Source organism: Lissotriton helveticus, chromosome 4_1, assembly GCF_964261635.1.
Source record: "Lissotriton helveticus chromosome 4_1, aLisHel1.1, whole genome shotgun sequence".
Taxonomy (NCBI): domain Eukaryota; kingdom Metazoa; phylum Chordata; class Amphibia; order Caudata; family Salamandridae; genus Lissotriton; species Lissotriton helveticus.
In genome coordinates, this window is record NC_136063.1 from 1,054,147,562 (window position 1) to 1,054,165,845 (window position 18,284).

Consider the following 18,284-nt stretch of genomic DNA (forward strand, 5'->3'; position numbering starts at 1 on the left):
CTTGCCTGTTGCCGCTGTGGAACCGCATTGCTCGCACATGTGCTTGACGTTTCGTGGCCGGCCTGCTGGTTGTAGGCCCGTATTTGTTCTCTCTTTTTGTGCACAATAAAGGTTTTAAAAAAAAAAAAAAAGGAAGCATTAAACAGGACAGGCATCTGCACCCACCAATCCCCCCCCTCGCGCCTCAACCCCGCTGACTTGAGCCGTAGTGACACAGGCGAGACCCGTGCGAACACACTAGAATGGGCACTCATGCGGTCTTATATAGTATCCTGTCTCTAGTCTGCATCATCAAGCCTCGATACTGCCTGTTCATCCTCCGCCTGTTGTCGTCGCGGCTTCAACTTGCAGATATGTTTCGTGAATTTCAATGCAGATTTCGCATCTGTAAAAAAATGGGACTGTTCCTCATGAGTGACTTTTAGCTTCGCCGGGTATAGCATGGCATAAGGCACCGCCGCCTCTCTCAACAGCTTTTTCACCGGCACAAACTCACGACGTGCAGACTGCACTGCTGGCGTGTAGTCCGGGAAAAATGATAGAGTGTCTCCCTTATACACCACCGGCTCCTTCGCACTTGCCTCTCTCAGGATAGCGTCCCTATCAGCATAGTTAAGCAATCGCGCAATTATCGGACGTGGTACCGCTCCCGGCTTGGGCCTGGGCCCCAGGGATCTATGCGCTCTTTCCACTATCATCACACTAGACAGTGCAGGCCCGAAGAGCTTGCGCAACATTCCATCAATGAAGGGCTCCATTTTAGAGATTTGAGTGGTCTCCGAAAGGCCAATAATCAATCAAGGCATTTATAGAGCGCACTACTCACCCGGAGGGTCTCAAGGCGCTTGGGGGGGGGGGGGTGCCGCTACTGCTCGAACAGCCAGGTCTTGAGCTTCTTCCTGAAGGAGAGGTGGTCTTGGGTCAGGCGAAGGTCGGGAGGGAGGGTGTTCCAGGTCTTGGCGGCCAGGTAGGAGAAGGAACTTCCTCCTGTTGTCGCTCTTCGGATGCGGGGGACGGCGGCGAGGGCGTGGTTGGTCGATCGGAGGTGGCGTTTGGGAGCGTAGAAGTTGAGGCGGTTGTTGAGGTAGCTCGGGCCTTGGTCGTGTAGGGCTTTGTGTGCGTGGGTGAGGAGACGGAAGGTGATTCTCTTGTTGACGGGGAGCCAGTGCAGGTCTCTCAGATGTCCGGAGATGTGGCTGCGTCGGGGGATGTCGAGGATGAGTCTGGCTGAGGCGTTCTGGATCCGCTGGAGTCTCTTCTGGAGCTTGGCGGTGGTTCCGGCGTAGAGGGCGTTGCCGTAGTCCAGTCGGCTGGTGACGAGGGCCTGGGTGACCGTCTTCCTGGTCTCGGTGGGGATCCACCGGAAGATCTTCCGTAGCATGCGCAGGATGTTGAAACAGGACGTGGAGACGGCGTTGACTTGTCTGGTCATGGAGAGGGAGGAGTCCAGGATGAAGCCCAGGTTGCGTGCGTGGTCTGTCGGTTTGGGTGCGGTGCCCAGGGCGGGGGGCCACCAGGAGTCGTCCCAGGCGGAGGGCGAGGAGCCTAGGATGAGGACTTCCGTCTTGTCTGAGTTCAGTTTCAGGCGGCTGGTCGTCATCCACTCGGCTACGTCTTTCATCCCTTCGTGGAGGTTGGTTCTGGCGGCGGCGGGGTCATTGGTCAGGGAGAGGATCAGCTGGGTGTCGTCGGCGTAGGAGATGATGTTGAGGTTGTGTTGGCGTGCGATGGCCGCAAGGGGGCTCATGTAGACGTTGAAGAGGGTGGGGCTGAGCGAGGAGCCCTGAGGAACGCCGCAGATGACTTCCATGGCTGCAGATCTGAACGGTGGCAGGCGTACTCTCTGTGTCCTTCCGGCGAGGAAGGAGATGATCCACTCCAGAGCCTTTTCCTGGATTCCGATGTTGCTGAGGCGCTGCACTAGGGTGCGGTGGCAAACAGTGTCGAACGCCGCGGAGAGGTCTAGGAGGATGAGGGCTGCTGTTTCACTGTTGTCCAGCAGGGCTCGGATGTCATCGGTGGCAGCGATGAGGGCGGTCTCGGTGCCGGACGTTATTTTGCCTAGAGCGCGCCTCTAAGTCCTCATTTTTCGCACTGATCACCTCAAGAATTTTTTCCATTTGAAGAATCTGTGCGCGCGCCTCGGCCTGTGCGTCATGTCCGTCAGACAACCGGTTCTCAATAACATCTACGGCGGTGTTCATGCTTGTCCACTTTCTTTTTCACGACATCCAGTCCGGTCGCCAAGGCGTCTATTTTGCTGTCAATAGATTTCATCCCTGCACGCAGCTCCAAGAGTATCGTTCTGGTGTTGTCTTCTGCATCGTCGTGGGTACTCGAGGCACCCCGTTGGTCTCCCTGCTCATTCGACCCATCCGCTGTGCTCGTCTGTTTTTATTTTCAAATGTCAGTTTCACTTGCTTGTGCTCCGACTTACCCATGACGGACCGCTATTAGGGCCGTTAGTCCAGTCGCACCAGCAGGCCAGCTGAGAGTGAGCAGCAGTGGATATTGTACCGCCGCGGACAGGCCGGTGCCCAGTCACGCCAAGCGCCCCTGTGGGCCTTGTATCGTTCCTCCGTATCTCGATGGCACACAGTTCAAAAGGAGAGCAGCTACACTTGTATAGGGTCCGGCACGCTCACGGCGGACCGCCTCTGAGGGCCAGCAGACAGAGAACCCCCAGCAGGCCAGCCAGAAGCAAGTCCCAGTCCCGATCCTCAGCCGAATCAACAGACAACCGCTCAGCTATATGTGGCGCCTCTGTAGTCCCCGTAAAGTGGCCTCATGTTTCAATGTCCCGCAAAGCCACAGTAGTGCGATTAATTTTAATGCAGGGCCAGAACTTCACTCTCGTTATCACCGCCGCCTCTCTCGGCCCGGCTATTTCCCACTAGGTCCACCGGCATTTACTTCGCTCCCCTGACGTTCGGGGCAGTCCCACGGAACCCAACACGGGCCCTAGCACCGTCCCCGGCCGCTTCGGAGCCCCCCCAGCCGCCTCTCATCCGCCCACAGCCGAGTTCGGCCCTAGAGCTTGCCGAGATGGTCAACAGGGAGAACACCTCTGACCCCGAGAATAGCCCAATACCCGGCTGGTAGCTATGAGCAGCACCGCTTTGGCCGTAGCTCACTGTGCCTCCGCGACGCAGGTCCCGCCTAGTGGGTAACATACCTCGTTAGCCCCGCCCTGCTCCGCCCAGTAGGCCCGACCGTCCCCGGTGCTTCACTCACCTTTTCAGCCCCTCTCGTGCCTGGCCCGTCTCTCTCCACAGCCTTCCTCCGGCCGGGCAGCCTCCTCTCCTCGGATCACCGGACTCAGCGGCCGCCTGCTGGCTCCACGCCACACAGCGTCGGGCAGCACGCACCAGCAGGGTGGGGTAGCGCCTTCAGCCCGCCTGGGCCCTCCGTCTCCGTCGAGCCTCCTCTCCCCGACCTGCCGCAGCACATCAGTTGGCCGTCCGCCTCGGCCAAGGTCTGTCCGCCGGGGTATTCCGGGTTCTCTGATCTTGCCGGCAGTCAGCAGCCTCTCGGGGAATCTCCACAGGCAGGGGGCACTCATATCGCTGGTCCCGCCGCCGCCATTTTCTAAAACACTACGCGGTCCGTTGCCTTACGGAGTTCGGGGTGGAAGCGCAGCACACCAGCCCTCTACATCGTCTGGAGGCCTGCCACACGCCTCCAGTGGACCTCGGAAAGGTTTTGGTTCGGGTCCCAGCAGGTTTAAGGATGGTATTAGTCCAGTTTTTCGTTCCGGCGCGCGGAGCTCCCCTACGAGGCAGCCATTCCGCTACGCGCCGTAGCCACGCCCCCGTGAACTGCCTGAAACCTTGTGTGGACAGGGCTGACATGAGAATACTCATGGCAACTGATGAGGGACAGGAGGAAGAGAGTGACCCTCTCCCTGATCTCCACTCTCAGAAACCTGTTGATGGGTCAGTTGATGGAGTAGCCTTGGCAGGCAGCCTCACTGACCAGCAGTAAGCTGATTGCAGGAAGGTCCTCAATCAGTACAAACACAGATTCTCTCTGACACTCAGTCAGACCATCTAGTTTACCCATGAAATGGACACAGATGGCAGCCTGCCTGTTAAGAGTAAAATCTACAGACAGCCAGGGATTGCATCAGTACAGAGGTCCAAAAGTGCTGGAATTGGGTGTCTTGGAGCCTTCAGATAGCCCGTGGGCTAGTCCAGTAGTCCTTGTGCCAAAACCTCACACCAAGGGTGGGAAAGAGAGATGAGGTTTTGTGTGGACTGCAGAGGCCCCTATGCAGTCACTAGGACTGATGCCCATCCTATTCAAAGGGTAGATTAACTTATGGCCTCAGTCATGTTTCTGAGTACATTTAAACTGACTGCTGGCTACTGGCAAATCAGACTAGCTGAGGATGCCAAGCCACAAACAGCATATTCAACCCCTAGTGGGCATTATCAATTCATTGTGATGCCCTCTGGTCTGAAAACTGACCCTGCCACGTTTCAGAGATTGGTGAACAAAGTCATAAAAGGCCTGGAAGCCTATAGTGCAGTATATCTAGATGATATTGCTGTCTATAGCATCACCTAATCCACCTCCGGAATGTTCTGGAGGCCCTGCAGAAAGCAGGCCTCACTATCAAGGCCACCAAGTGCCAGATAGGGCACAGCAAGGTTGTGTAGTGGGGTCACCTAGTAGGTGGTGGCCTGGTTCAACTATTGGAGAGCAAAATCAAGTCCATTGTGGACTGGTTTGCTCCCACTACCCAGACTCAGGTCAGAGCTTTCTTGAGCCTGACTGGGTACTACTGAAGATTTGTCAAGGGATATGGGTCCATTGTGACTCACCTGAATGATTTCACATCAAAGAAAATGCCAAAGAAAGTTCAGTGGACAGTTAGCTCTCAAAAGGCTTTGATGACCTGAAGAAGATAATGTGCACTGCTCCCATTCTGCAAAGTCCTGACTACTCTAAGACTTTCATTGTCCAGACAGATGCATCTGAGATAGGGGCTGTGTTATCACAACTTAATGCAGAGGGCCAGCATAAACCAGTACCTTTTATCAGCAGAAGGTTGACCCCCAGGGAGAAACGTTGGTCAGCCATAGAAAGGGAGGCCTTTGCTGTGGTCTGGGCCCTGAAGAAGCGGATGCTATACTTGTTTGGCACTCATTTTTCAGACAGACTACAAGCCCCTCTTATGGCTTAAACTGATGAAGGGTGAAAACCCTGAACTTTTGAGGTGGTGCATTTCCCTACAGGGGATGGACTATATAGTAGATCATAGACCTGGGAATAACCATGGCAATGCAGATGGACTCTCCAGATATTTCTACTTAGAAAATGAAGACTCAACTGGGCAAGGTTAGTCTTATCTTGTTTTGTATGGGGGTGGTTGTGTAGGAAAGTAGGATCTGCTTTCATGGTCACCCCCTCTTTTTCCTGGTGTCATTCTGGTTTTCTGACTAGTGTTACAGGAATCCTGCTAATCTTGACCTCAGCCACTGTTCTCTGTCGCTAGATTGGACTATGGTAAGTACTTTGGTACCTTTCTAATTGGCTACTGGTGTACCCTTCTAAGTCCCTAGTATATGGTACTAAGTTACCCAGGGCTTAGGTACAACAGGTGTCTCCCATGGGCTTCAGCATGTATTATGCCACCCATGAGAGACCATTCAAAATGACACAACAGGCCTGCTACAGCAGCCTGTGTAAGCTGGTGCTTGCACCACTTACTTAGATATAGGTTCACTATATCTATCTAAATCACTACACTTAAAAACCTACAAATAGTGGGCATCAAGTCAATTACGAGATGTAGATCTATATTTTGGCTGTACCGAAACCGCTCATGTTTGGTATCAAACATGTTGGAATCCTACCCAAACATCGATTCCAGTATTGGATGAAGGCGCCCATGTACTGTAGGCTCCCCTAGGAAGCACCTTTGGATTCCCGGTACCTGCCTTTCAGGGTCTAAAAGCAAGCTATTGCTGCTGCCGACCACAGACACAGTTCTGCCCTCCTGCTGCTGAGCCAGGCTCAAGCAGGGGAAGGTAGGAGATTAGGTTTCCTGTTGTCTGGGAGGTGGTCATACCTCCCTGTAAGACTTAGTGTATTGAGCTGGGGTGGGGGCACATGCCAGCGCCACCAGACTGCTTTGAAGGGCACATTTGGTGCCCTCCTTGCTTACTCAACTTGGAACCAGTTCAGGGAGCCGTTAGCTTTTGCTCTGGCGCGAAACCAGACAAAGGGCATAGGAGTATCCTCTCTGTCCAGCCCCTCCTCTGGGAGGGACCCCTGAATCGTCCCAACCCTTTCCTTTGGGTACTTAAGGGCTTACCTGTGGTTGGCTCTTCAGATTCATCATGGAACACGATTCAGATCCGAAATCACTTCTACTTGTACTGTCTGGGCACTTTGGACTTCATTGGATTTCGCTTTGGGAACAAAGACTGCATCTGGAAGACTTCAGCTGCTCCTGGTCTCATCGTCCTGCAAGTCTTCTGCGTTGTCTGTGCCTTTGCTGCATTCAGTTTCTCTCCCAGGTCTGTAGGCATCAAAGACATCCAAAGGAATTTCCCTTTGAGTGAAGGAGTCACTCCCCTACATCTGCAGGCACTGCAAAGAAGCTGACCAGTCTGCTACCCCTGAAGTCCTACAGACTCCGAAATGCTCAGCAACACAGGTGGTGGTTCTGCAACGCCCTCTTCTCAGCAAATTTGAAGTCTGTATCACTCATCAGAGCCACTGGAGCAGTACACCTGTGCACCGTGTTGACTTGCTGTTGTTGACTTTCTTCTGCAGAGATCTTCAGGCTCCAAGAAGCTCCAGATTCTCCTGTTACAAAGATCTTCGTCCTCACCGCATCATCTGCACTGTGGGCCTGCATTCTTTTTGAGAATCTCAAAGTCTTCTTGAGACTCCTGTGCCATCGGCCTGTGTGTCCTCTTGAGGGTCTTCTTTGGCTTCAATGTGCTCCCCTGCTTGCTCAGGGCCTGCTCTGACTCTCCTGAACTTGATGCGTCCCTTGGACCTTGCTGGTCCCGACACTGCACCTTCTTAGCTTTCCTCGTCTGTGGCTGCTGCCAAGGCTTGTATGTGCTCCCGACGGTCACCGACCCCTGACTCCGAAGTGGGACAGCTCGTGGACCATTCCTGATCTTCCATAGCTTCCCCTGGTCCTCACAGCTGAAGAGACCAGGTCACCGTCAACTCTCCTGCATCTTCGTTCATCGGTGGTCATTGGTCTTCCATGCCTCCTGGTCACTCTCGAGTGGCAAAGACTCTGTCCCCTCTGCTTGCAAGTACCCCTCTTGAAGAATCCATTCTTGGATCCCACCAGACTCTTTCACCTTCTTCCAGAGCGGCATCTTCACTGAAGTCCTCCATTGTGGTCTAAGGCTGATTCCGATGTCACTTCACACCTGTGCATCCGGCTTCCCTGACGTAGGTATTCTAGTTCCTGGGGTATCCATGGGTTGGGTGACTTTCCAACCATCCATCTTCTATGGGTTTCTTCAGTGTCCACCAGGAAGGGTCCTTCTTCTTGAAAACTGCAACTGCTACTTCCCCCTTGACTTGTTTTGAGTATGCAGTCGTGTTTCCACTCTGCACACAGCCTCCATTGGGGTCCTGGGTACTTACCTAGGGTGGTTCCTTGGGTCCCCGGCTCTTCTAAATCTTCTGGGCCCAGTCCCGACTTCGGTTGTGGTTCGCATTCCACTTTATTGGTATTTGGCTTGGTCTCCCGTTGTAGACCACTCTGTATTTTTGCTACTTACTTGTTCTACTATTGAAGTATTGTGATTATATCTCCAGGTATGCGATATACCAATGTGTTAGTGAGTGTTTATAATAAATAAATATTTTGGATAACTACACTGTGTCGTTCTTTTTCACTTACTCTACACTATATGATTAGTACTGGTAAAACAAGCTGCTTACACTCCTTCTGGACTAAGCCGGAAGGATGCTTTCCACAGATACCACTTAGAGAGCTTTCTATGGTTGTCTAAGACCACTAAAATCACTATAAGGGTTGTCTGGATAGTGCAGGGTGCTTCAATTAAATAAGTGTGCACCGTATACTAAGCTAGCCTCCTACAGACATGTTATGCAACGGAAAACGACTTTTACCTGTTCCACACACAAAACATTATTGTGTGGATGTATCTTCACGCCAACATGCAAATGTTGATCAGGCAGTACTTAAGACTCTTTTTCAGGCAACTGCAATCTTTACAAGTTAACCACTACCTAGGGAGAGGGACTGCTTTACAGTATATGCATAGCATGTGTATCTACAGCACACATGCCTCGAACGGATTGTTACTTACCCTGTAAGCATCTGTTCTTGGCCTGTAGTGATATAGATTCACATGCGCCATCCCTCCTCCCCAAATTGTTGTGTAGGTTGCAGTTCATACACTTTATTTCATACTAACACATGGCCATCTCAATGTTTACATACACAGCATTCTTACATTCTCACCTACCCACGTCAAAACAATCTGAAGATGGCGTTGATGACCATGCACAGTATTCCTAAGATGGGGGTGACACTTACCTTTGTGACTTGAAGAAAAGTTCCGGGAACAAAAACAAGTTATCATCCGAGTTCAAGACTAGATGTCTGACTTATGCAAAGCATGTGAATCTAAAGCACTACATGCCAAGAACAGATGCTTACAGGGTAAGTAACATAATCCTTTCCCTTTAGTGATGTTTTACCGATTATGATTTGTTTCAGCTGATAGCCGGAAACCCTCTCTGTATCAGTGATGAATTGGATGCTGCTAATGTGCTAAAATGTATTTTTTAATTGATGTTTAATGTCTTAATACAAGAAGCTTTGTTGGTATGCTAAATAAAAAGCATCTCTATGTGCTACATGTAAATGAGTGGGGTTATTCCAGTGATAGCCTTACTGTAACAATTATTACATGAAATATCTGAAAGAGACAATTACTTATAGATTCCTTACCTTAGAATTACCCCCAGGTGTCAGACTGGATCCAGGGATTTTTTCATCAGCAGTACCCCTGCACGTCGAAAGGTGGCGTAGGTCGGCTCCATGTTCGTCGTTGGCATCGTGGCAGCTACTTAGACACCGCCCTCGCGTGCTAACATCAGTTCTTTCTTTTTTCACGCCAGCCAGCGCAGATCCGTTGAGAGCTATACCTCCAGTCACTTTTTGACTGACTTTTTGCTTACTTTTATGGATGCCGTTTTTGAGTCTTCGACTCCTGGTGCATATCAGGGATGTCCGGTTTCAAGACTTGAGCTTCCTGACGACAGTGGATGTCTGTGACGGATCCGCACCGCTTGTGCCTGTTCTGTCTGGAATCCGACGGCGACTCAAGTCGTGTTCCGACTGCCGTACCATGAATCCGAAGTCTTAGTGGGAGAGGTCCCGAAAGCTTCTCAAAGCCTGGCAGTCCGCCCAGCTCCATGCCGCTCGAAGGGTCCAGGTCGCGTGGGAGGTCGAGGACCGTCACGGAGCCACCACCACCAGTCCTCTTCCAAGTCTTCGCACTCCCCAGGTAAGTCGAAGCACCAGAAGATGTCGAAGAAGCATCGCCGCTCTTCAACTTCTCCTGATGTGTCGGCCTACGCGACGAGGGATGCACATGATGTCCCTCCTGCGGCTCTGCTTAAGGAGCCCGCTGGGTCGACTCCAAGCTTTCCTCCCTTTTGGGACCCGGTGTGACCACTGCCCGGCTTCAGAGTTTCTACAAAGCGATGCATGCCATCTTTGGGCAGTCCGACTCCGCCGGCGCGCCTTTGGGCCCCGCAAACTCGGCTGGGGGCCCTGGGTCTTCGACACTGGCGGCTTCGTTACCGCAGGGTCCCCTAGATCCAGATCTGGATCGGCGCCGGTCGACCTGGCCACACCTCGCTCGGCGCCGATTCCACCAGCACCACGTCCGCAGCCGACGCCGGTTGTGTCCCCAGCCCGCTGCGACGTCGACCGAATACGGTTCCGGCGCCGACGGGTACTTTTCTGCCCTTGTTCCACCCTAGTTCTTTTAGTTCCAATTGGCAACCAGAGGAGGGTGAGGAGGACTGGAAGGGGTCTGGAGACCCTTTAACTGACCAGTTAGAATATGATCGGACTGGCAAGAGGAGTTAGAGGATGCCAGTGGACTGGATACTTCCCCAGACCATGGCACGTTGTCTCCTCCTACCGTGGCTATGGAGGAGGGAGCTTCTTACTCAGTGGTGTTGCATAGGGCGGCCAAGGCTCTCAACCTCGAGCTCCCTACGGTGGCAGTCAGGACTAACCTCCTGACAGAGGTGTTCGAAAAAATTAAAAGGCAACCAGGTTATGAGAGACTGCACTACCTAGGTCAGTCACGTTCGGTACAAATACGGCCCGCCTCAAGCGATCAGCTGCCACTTGACCACAAATACAAACATGCACATGGGGAGAATGAGAGGCAATATATTTAGTAAACAGTACGAAGCAAAATGAACAGTAATCAAAACAGTACGTATTCTTTAGTTTGAAGTCTTGGTCTTTTATTTCAAGAGCGCTTAGTTTGCATTCTCAAAGACAGCCAACACGTTTCGCCCAAACAAAGGGCTCCTTCAGGGCAAAGAGTAATGCTGAATAGGTCGCGCCTAGATGAGGCACCGACAAGCCGTGGTCAGAGAAATGCTTCAGTGTTGGGATACATTTGGGGACTCAGGCTCAGGGGGCCGCCTATTATGACTTGGTTAACGCATAGGGTAAAGAGAATGTTTCTTCAATAGTAATTTGTAAATGTATCCAGCGTTCAATAGCATCAAGCCGTGTCTGGCTTTCATCCAAGTCTCAGCTGGGTAACCAACGTTGGTTATCACGCTGAGACTTGGATGCCTGAGGCCCAAAATTCATCCCAACACGGACGCATTTCTCTGACCACAGCTTGTCGGTACCTCATCTAGGCGCTACCTATTCAGCAATTATCTTCACCCTGAAGAAGCCCTTTGTTTGGGCGAATCACATTGGCTGTCTTTGATTCTGCAAACCAAGCGCTCTTGAAATAAAAGACAAAGACAAAAGACTGTTTTGTTTACTGTTCATTATGCTTCGTACTGTTTACTAAATATATTGCCTCTCATCCTCCTGACAGAGGTGCTTCAACTGGCTGCTAGCTCTTTGGAGCCCCTGCTGCCGTTCAATGAAGCCCTAACTGACATCCTTTTGGGCACCTGGTTCAGGCCCAACACAGGGGCTCCTGTGGACAGGATGATCGCCTGACACCACCGCCCGCCTCCGGGCGACCCCTCTTTTCTTTCCCAACACCCCTCCCCTGAGAGCTTGATGGTCCAAGCCTCCACATCCAAAAGCGCATTCTCTAACACATCCCCTGATAGGGAATCCAAACAGCTGGACCTCCTTGGAAAGAAAATGTTTTCTTCCTCCAGCTTGGGATTGTGGTCGGTAAGCACTGCATGTCTGTTAGGCCGTTCTACCGACTCCGTGTGGGATACGGTAGCGCATGTGCGGCCCGGGCCATACTCTCCTGTGCAGTTGCTGAGGGTAGGGACGCAGCCAAGTTTACCATCCGCTGTGGACTGGACACTGCTGACTCTCCAGGCAGGACAATTTCAACGTCGGTAGTCCTTCCACGCTACGCCTGGCTGAGGATCACTGGTTTTTCAGGGGATGTCCAAGCTACCCTTATGGGCATGCCCTTTGATGGTCGTCACCTGTTCGGCGACAAGGCAGACAACGCGCTAGAGCTCTTTAAGGACTCTCTGGGTACAGCCAAGTCCTGGATCCTCTCCACCACCCGCCCTGCGCAGTCTGCTTTTTGCCCCTTTCGTGGCTACGGAAGTGGTGCCCTGCCAGGTTCTGCCCAGAGCCACAGGCCGGCGCAAGCTGTTCAACCCCTGCGTGGCCGGGGACTTGGGAACCACCGCCATGGGTCTGGGGACCAGCGAGCGGGCCAATCCACCAAAGCCCCCTCTGCAGCAGCCTCCAAACGGTCCTAGTCCGACCTTTCAGGGCCACCAATCGCCAGTGGGCGGCAGGATTAGCCATCACCTCCCCCGCTGGCGCACCTTCATGTCGGACCGGTGGGTTTTGCAGATAGTCCGAAGGGGCTACTTCCTCCCCTTCGAGACTACCTCTCCATCCAAGCCACCTCAGCACCATTGCATGTCGGAGGATTATCTGGCCCTTCTCCTACAGGAAGTTGTGGCACTCTTGGCCAAGGGAGCCGTCAAGCGTGTTCCTGCCCCAGAAATAAGTCGTGGTTGCTTTTCCCACTACTTTCTGGTGCCCAAGAAGGACAAATGCCTGCCTCGTATCTTGGATCTCAGGAACGTCAACCGCTTCCTCCGGAAGGAGAAGATCAAAATGTTGATGCTAGCTCAGGTCCTGTCTGCCCTTGACCCTGGAGACTGGATGGTAGTGTTGGACTTGCAGGACGCTTATTTTCACATCCCCGTCCTGCCTGCCCAGCAGCGTTACCTGCGGTTCTCAGTGGGCCACGAGCACTTTCAGTTGACTGTGCTCCCCTTTGGCCTTACCAGCACCCCTCGGTTGTTCATAAAAGTAATGGCGGTGGTCGCAGTTTATCTGCGCAGATCAGGGGTTCCAGTCTTCCCCTATCTCGACGACTGGCTGTTGAAGGCGTACTCGCCCCAGGCTGTCGTCTCCCACCTCCAGTCTACGGCCGACCTCCTGCTTTTGCTGGGGTTCACCGTCAATGTGCCGAAGTCACACCTGATTCCCTCTGAGAAGCTATTCTTCATCGGAACGGTTCTGTACACAATGCAGTTTAGGGTTTATCCTCCCGAGAAGCGAGTCCAGGATGTTCGGGCTATGATTCCGATCTTTCAGCCTTTATCCCGGGTTTTGGTTAGAATGACCCTGAGGCTGCTGGGCCTCATGGCCTCCTGCATCCTGCAGATGGATCATGCCAGGTGGCATTTGCGGGCTCTGCAGTGGGACCTGAAGTTCCAGTGGGCACAGCATCAGGGGAATCTGTCCGATTGTGTTCAGATCTCGGAGGGCACTGCACATCAATTGCAGTTGTGGCTCACGAACCAGTATTGGGTCAACGGCAGATTCCTCTCCCTTCCCCAACCAGAGTTCATAGTGGTGACAGATGCATCACTGCTGGGATGGGGCTGCCACATGGGAGAGGCGGAGATCAGGGACCTTTGCTCTCCGGCAGAGTCCGGGCTCCACATCAACCTTATGAGCTTCGGGAGATCCATCTTGCACTGAAAGCATTCCTTCCCTCTGTCCGGGGAAGAGTGGTGCAAGTGTTCATGGACAACACCACCGCCATGTGGTACTGCAACAAACAGGGCGGGGTGAGTCGTGGACCTTATGTCAAGAGACTCTCCGTCTCTGGACATGGCTGAAACATCAGGGCATATCCCTGGTGGTTCAACACCTGGCAGGTTCACCGAACGCCAGGGCGGACAAACTCCGCCGCAGGTGCATGATGAATCACAAATGGGATCTTCACTCGGATGCAGCGCATGGTCTCTTTCAGCAGTGGGGAGAGCCTTGGTAAGATCTGTTCACCACGGAAGAGAATGCGCAATGTCAGCAATTCTGCGTGTTGGAATTTCCAAGGCGGCACTCGCTAGACAAGGTTTTTTGTTACGAGTGGAGTTGTGGTCTTCTGTACGTCTTTCCTCCTATAGCACTTCTGCACAGAGTGCTGAAGATGATCAAGCGTGACTGGGCTCAAGTCATTCTTGTGGCTCCGGATTGGGCATGAAGAGTCTGGTATCCTGAGCTGTTACACATGGCCATCGATCCTCCGATCCAACTGCCTCTTCTGGAGTATCTTCTGTCACAGCAGCAGGGGCTGGTCCTCCACCCGAATCTGTCCAGCCTCCACTTCTTGACATCGAGATTGAGTGGCGACAGTTGACAGTCTTCGACCTTCCTCCCAAAGTCTGTGATGTTATCTTGGCAGCCAGGCGTCCCTCTACTAAGACGGTATACGCCGGCAAATGGACAAATTTGTGGCATGGTGTGCAGCAAAGGCTGTGGATCCCCTTTCAGCCCCTCTTTCTGAGTTTCTCTTGTTCCTCCTTTCTTTGGCCCAGCAGGGCTCTGCTCTGGGCACTCTTAAGGGCTATCTCTCAGCAATTTCAGCCTTAATTAGTCTTCCTGATCAACCTTCTCTTTTCAAGTTCCCTGTTGTATATCGCTTCCCTGGGGGCATTACTCATCTTTTTCTTCCTGTTCCCTTCGTAATGCCTCAGTGGGACTTAAACTTGGTTCTTAGCTACCTTAATGTGCGCTCCTTTTGAGCTGCTTCATAACTGTCCTCTCAGACTTCTTACTCTAAAGACTGCTTTTCTGGTTGCCATCACCTCTGCTTGCAGTGTGAGGGAGCTGCAAGTCCTTTCTTCAAAACCTCCTTTTCTGTCTGTTCATCCGGACAAGGTCGTCCTTAAAACCAGGCCTTTCTCTCTTCCAAAGGTGGTTACTTCTTTCCACATTGGTCAAACCATCACTTTGCCCACCTTTTTTCTGCCTCCGCATCCTTCTAAGGAGGAAGAGAGGCTCCACCATCTGGATCCAAAACGTGTGTGTTCATTTTATTTGGATCGCACCAAACACTTCCGGGTGGATGACCAACCCTGTGTTGGCTACATGGGCACCAAGAAAGGCGGGCAGTGCACAAACGGGCCATCTCTGGGTGGGTCGTTTTGTGCATTAAAGCTTGCTATTCTTTGGCAAAGAAGGAACCTCCTGTGGGACTGCACTCTCATTCCACCAGGGCGGCGGCAGCTACCGCTGCTTTGGGACAGGGAGACTCCCTCAATGACATCTGTCAGGCAGCTACGTGGGCATCTCTGCACACGTTCATGAAACACTACTGCCTGTACAGCCAGGTCCGGAGAGACAGCTTCTTTGGCCGTTCTGTTCTCCAGGACTTTCCGGTGTTCGCAGACCCACCTCCGGGGTTGGTATTGCTGGGTATGTATTCTAAGGTAAGGAATGTATAACTAATTGTCTCTTTCATATGAACAAGTTACTTACCTTCGGTAACGATATATCTGTAAGAGACATGTCAGTTATAGATTCCTTACCGCCCCACCCATCCTCCCCATTCTGCGAACTGACTTCTAGGGTCAGGGAATCCTTTTCAGGGCCCTTGTTTTGTGCACCAGCGGTCAGTGTCTTGCATGGTTCTGCACTTCTGGCATGGAATGTCCTGTAAAAGAACTGACGTCACCGGGCAGGGGTGGTGTCTAAGAAGCTACCGCAACGTCATCCTGATGACCACAATGCCAAAGATGAATGCTGAGCCGACTGACGCTACTTTTTGCCGTGCAGAGGTACTGCTGATGAAAAATTCTTTGGATCCAGTCTGACGCCTGGGGGTAATTCTAAGGTAAGGAATCTATATCTAATCTATGTCTCTTACTGATATATCGTTACCAAAGGTAAGTAACTTTTTCAAATGTTTGCTAGCTACATACATCATAATTATTCTTTTTGTTGATTAAAACTGTGCAAGTTAAATGTTTGTCTTTTGTAGGTGTTGTTTCAGAAATGGAAAATCTAGTACAACGCCGTATTTATCCTTTTCTACTTATGGTGGTGTTTTTGATGGGAATCCTCTCCTTCCAAATCCGGCAGTTCAAACGCCTTTACGAACATATTAAAAATGACAAGTGAGTGCAACGTTTTACCATATTTTCTCCTTTTTAATGTGCAGTTTCAAAACAGAATAAATTCACTTTATGTACAGTGAGATTATCGTTTAGGCTTTGGTAGCATTGCAGTGAAAAATTGGCTTTGGGTAACCACTAGTATAATGTCTGTAGATTCCCTGTTTCGTCTCAACTCCCAACAACCCTTCCAAGGTAATTACTTTGAATCGTCTTTTTCTCTTGCATTTTCAGTTTGTACCACACCATCTCATGTTGCCCAAATAATGAAAGGACTTGTAAAGTAATAACTTTTCTGATGCACACTTATAAACGCAGATTCCTCATCTTGTGAATAACCCCAGGGGCTAGATTAGAGCCAAGATATTTTCTATGCAGTTGTCTTGCACATCACTAGGTGGCGGCATGCAGCTCTGCTTTGGGCCATCCCGACCCAGAAGTGCCGTTGGCGCCCCTACATAAAAGCCACTTCTGCTCGCCACATATTAGTTCCTTTATTTCTGTGCCTTCTATCTGAAAGAAACAGGTTAGTATTAGGTTCCTTACCTTAGAATATCCCCAGGCATCAGACTGGATCCGGAAACTTTTGCGTAGCAGTACCCTTGCGCATCCGTAGGCGTCGTCTGCGGCTCCGCGTCCGTTGGCACCGGGATGTCGCAGGAGTACTTAGACGCCGCCCTCGCGCGTTTACGTCAGTTCTTATTTTTTCCGCGCCAGCAAGCGCCGATCCGGAAAAAGTTGTACCCTAGTCAATTTTTGACTAACTTTTTCGATCCTTTTTGATCGTCTTTCAAAGTCTCTCGACTCCGACGGTGCCGGTAGGGATGCCCGGGTTCAATCCCTGCGCCGATTGTTGCCGACTGATGTCGGTAACCACCCCCCATCTCCGGTGCCTTCACTGTCTTGGCCCCGACCACGACCACAAGTCTTGCTCCGACTGCCGAGCCCTGATGTCCAAAGCTAGACGGGAGCGGTCCCGCAAGCGACTCGAGCTCTTACAGTCCCGGTCCGGAAGGAGGTCGAGGGACCGGTCGCGAGGCCGGAGTCACCACAGTTCCGGGAGTCGTCATCAGTCTTCGGGCTCGAAGTCCTCAGGTAAGAGGCACAAGAAGTCGAAGAGGCGACATCGCTCTTCTGACTCCCTCTGACGCAGCCCGGGGTTCGGGCGACACCGCCCCCGCGGCTCCGCCGCAGGTGTCGCGGCCTGCTCCATACCTGCCCGTCCCTGGGCAGAACGCGCCGCCGGAGGAGATAGAGTCCTTCCTCATGGCCATGAGGTCGCTCGCTCCTCCGTCGGGTTCCGCGGCGCCTTCGGGCCCAGCGGCCCAGACTGGGTCCCCACGCGGGCCGGGTGCTTTGGCCCCGGTGCCGTCGGGTGCTTTGGCCCCGACGCCGTCGGCGACTTCAGTCCCGACGCCGCCGGATCCGGGTAGTCGCCGGTCGACCTTGCCGGCGCCGGCCCCCAGGGTGTCGACCTTGCGCTGTCCGAGGACGACGCCGTACCCGGTCCTACCCTCAATTCTGGTCCGGTGTCAGAGCGGCACCGTATTCGACGCTGCTTGGAGATTTCTACTTCTACGACCCGGCCCCATCCTTTGAACCTGAGTACCAGGTGATGGGTGACGAGGAGGATTGGGAGGGGTCCGGGGATTCTCTGGCACGTGAGTGTCAGTCTTTTCAGGACTGGACAGGTGAACTTGGGGAGGCCAGTGGTTTGCACACTTCGCCCGACACTGGTTTTGTCTCCCCTCCTACCGTGGCTACGGAGGAGGGGGCTGCCTATAGTGTGGTGCTGACGCGGGCTGCCAAGGCCTTGGGCCTTGAGCTCCCCGTTGCGGCCGTGAGGACTAACCTCCTCACTGAGGTCCTTAAACCGCAGGCAAGCTCGCCCGAGCCTCTGCTGCCTTTTAATGAGGCCTTGTCAGACGTTCTTCTGGGCACTTGGTCCAAGCCCGCTACAGGTCCGCCTGTAGATAGGAACGTGGCCAGGCGCCGGCTCCGGGCGACCCTTGCTTCCTGCCCACCTACCCCACCCCCGAGAGCCTGGTCATCCCCAACGGCTCCCCCCGATGATACCCTTCAATGTTCATACTATATCATCAGCCGTTTGCGGAGTAACATTCGGTAGGTCGCATGAGTCTTGTGAAGTCTGTAGGCCATAAGCTCGATCATCATCACTTGTTTGTTCATTGTGGCTGTAGTTGGAAGCATCTTCGGTTATCAAGGAGCCTCTGATTTGAGCTACTGCCTGAAGAGCTTCCCGTTGTCCGCTTTGGATCAATTCTGAGTGTGGCCCTGCAGTGGGTGATGGTGGTGTCCGTGCCCTCGCAGACCTTTGCTCTCTCCTACGGCGACGAAAGGGGGCCTTTAACTCCGGCATCTTTGCCAAAGTGCCTGAGTCTCGAGTTCCCGCGGCATTGAAGGTGTCCATCCAATCCTCCGCCTCTTCCAATGTAGAGAAAAAATGTGTTTTGCCGTTAGCAACCACTCGTAGGCGGGCTGGAAATAGCAGGGAGTATTGTAGATTGCTCTGCTGGAGATGTTGATTCACTGCCATGAATGAAAATCTCTGCCTCTGCACTTGTATGGTATAGTCCGGGAAAAACATTATTTTGTGATTGTCTATTTGAATATCCTGTAACTTTCTGGTTTCTTGCAAT

General features: G+C 52.5%; 1 protein-coding gene across 1 annotated transcript in view; it reads left to right on the top strand.

Moving 5' to 3' along the window:
• MARCHF6 (membrane associated ring-CH-type finger 6) overlaps window positions 1-18,284 on the top strand; it is a 1,360,950-nt gene that overhangs the window by 1,302,562 nt on the left and 40,104 nt on the right. Inside the window, exon 25 of the mRNA XM_078687648.1 lies at window positions 15,492-15,627. Within this exon, the coding sequence (XP_078543774.1) occupies window positions 15,492-15,627 (136 nt within the window). The remainder of the gene's footprint in view (window positions 1-15,491; window positions 15,628-18,284) is intronic.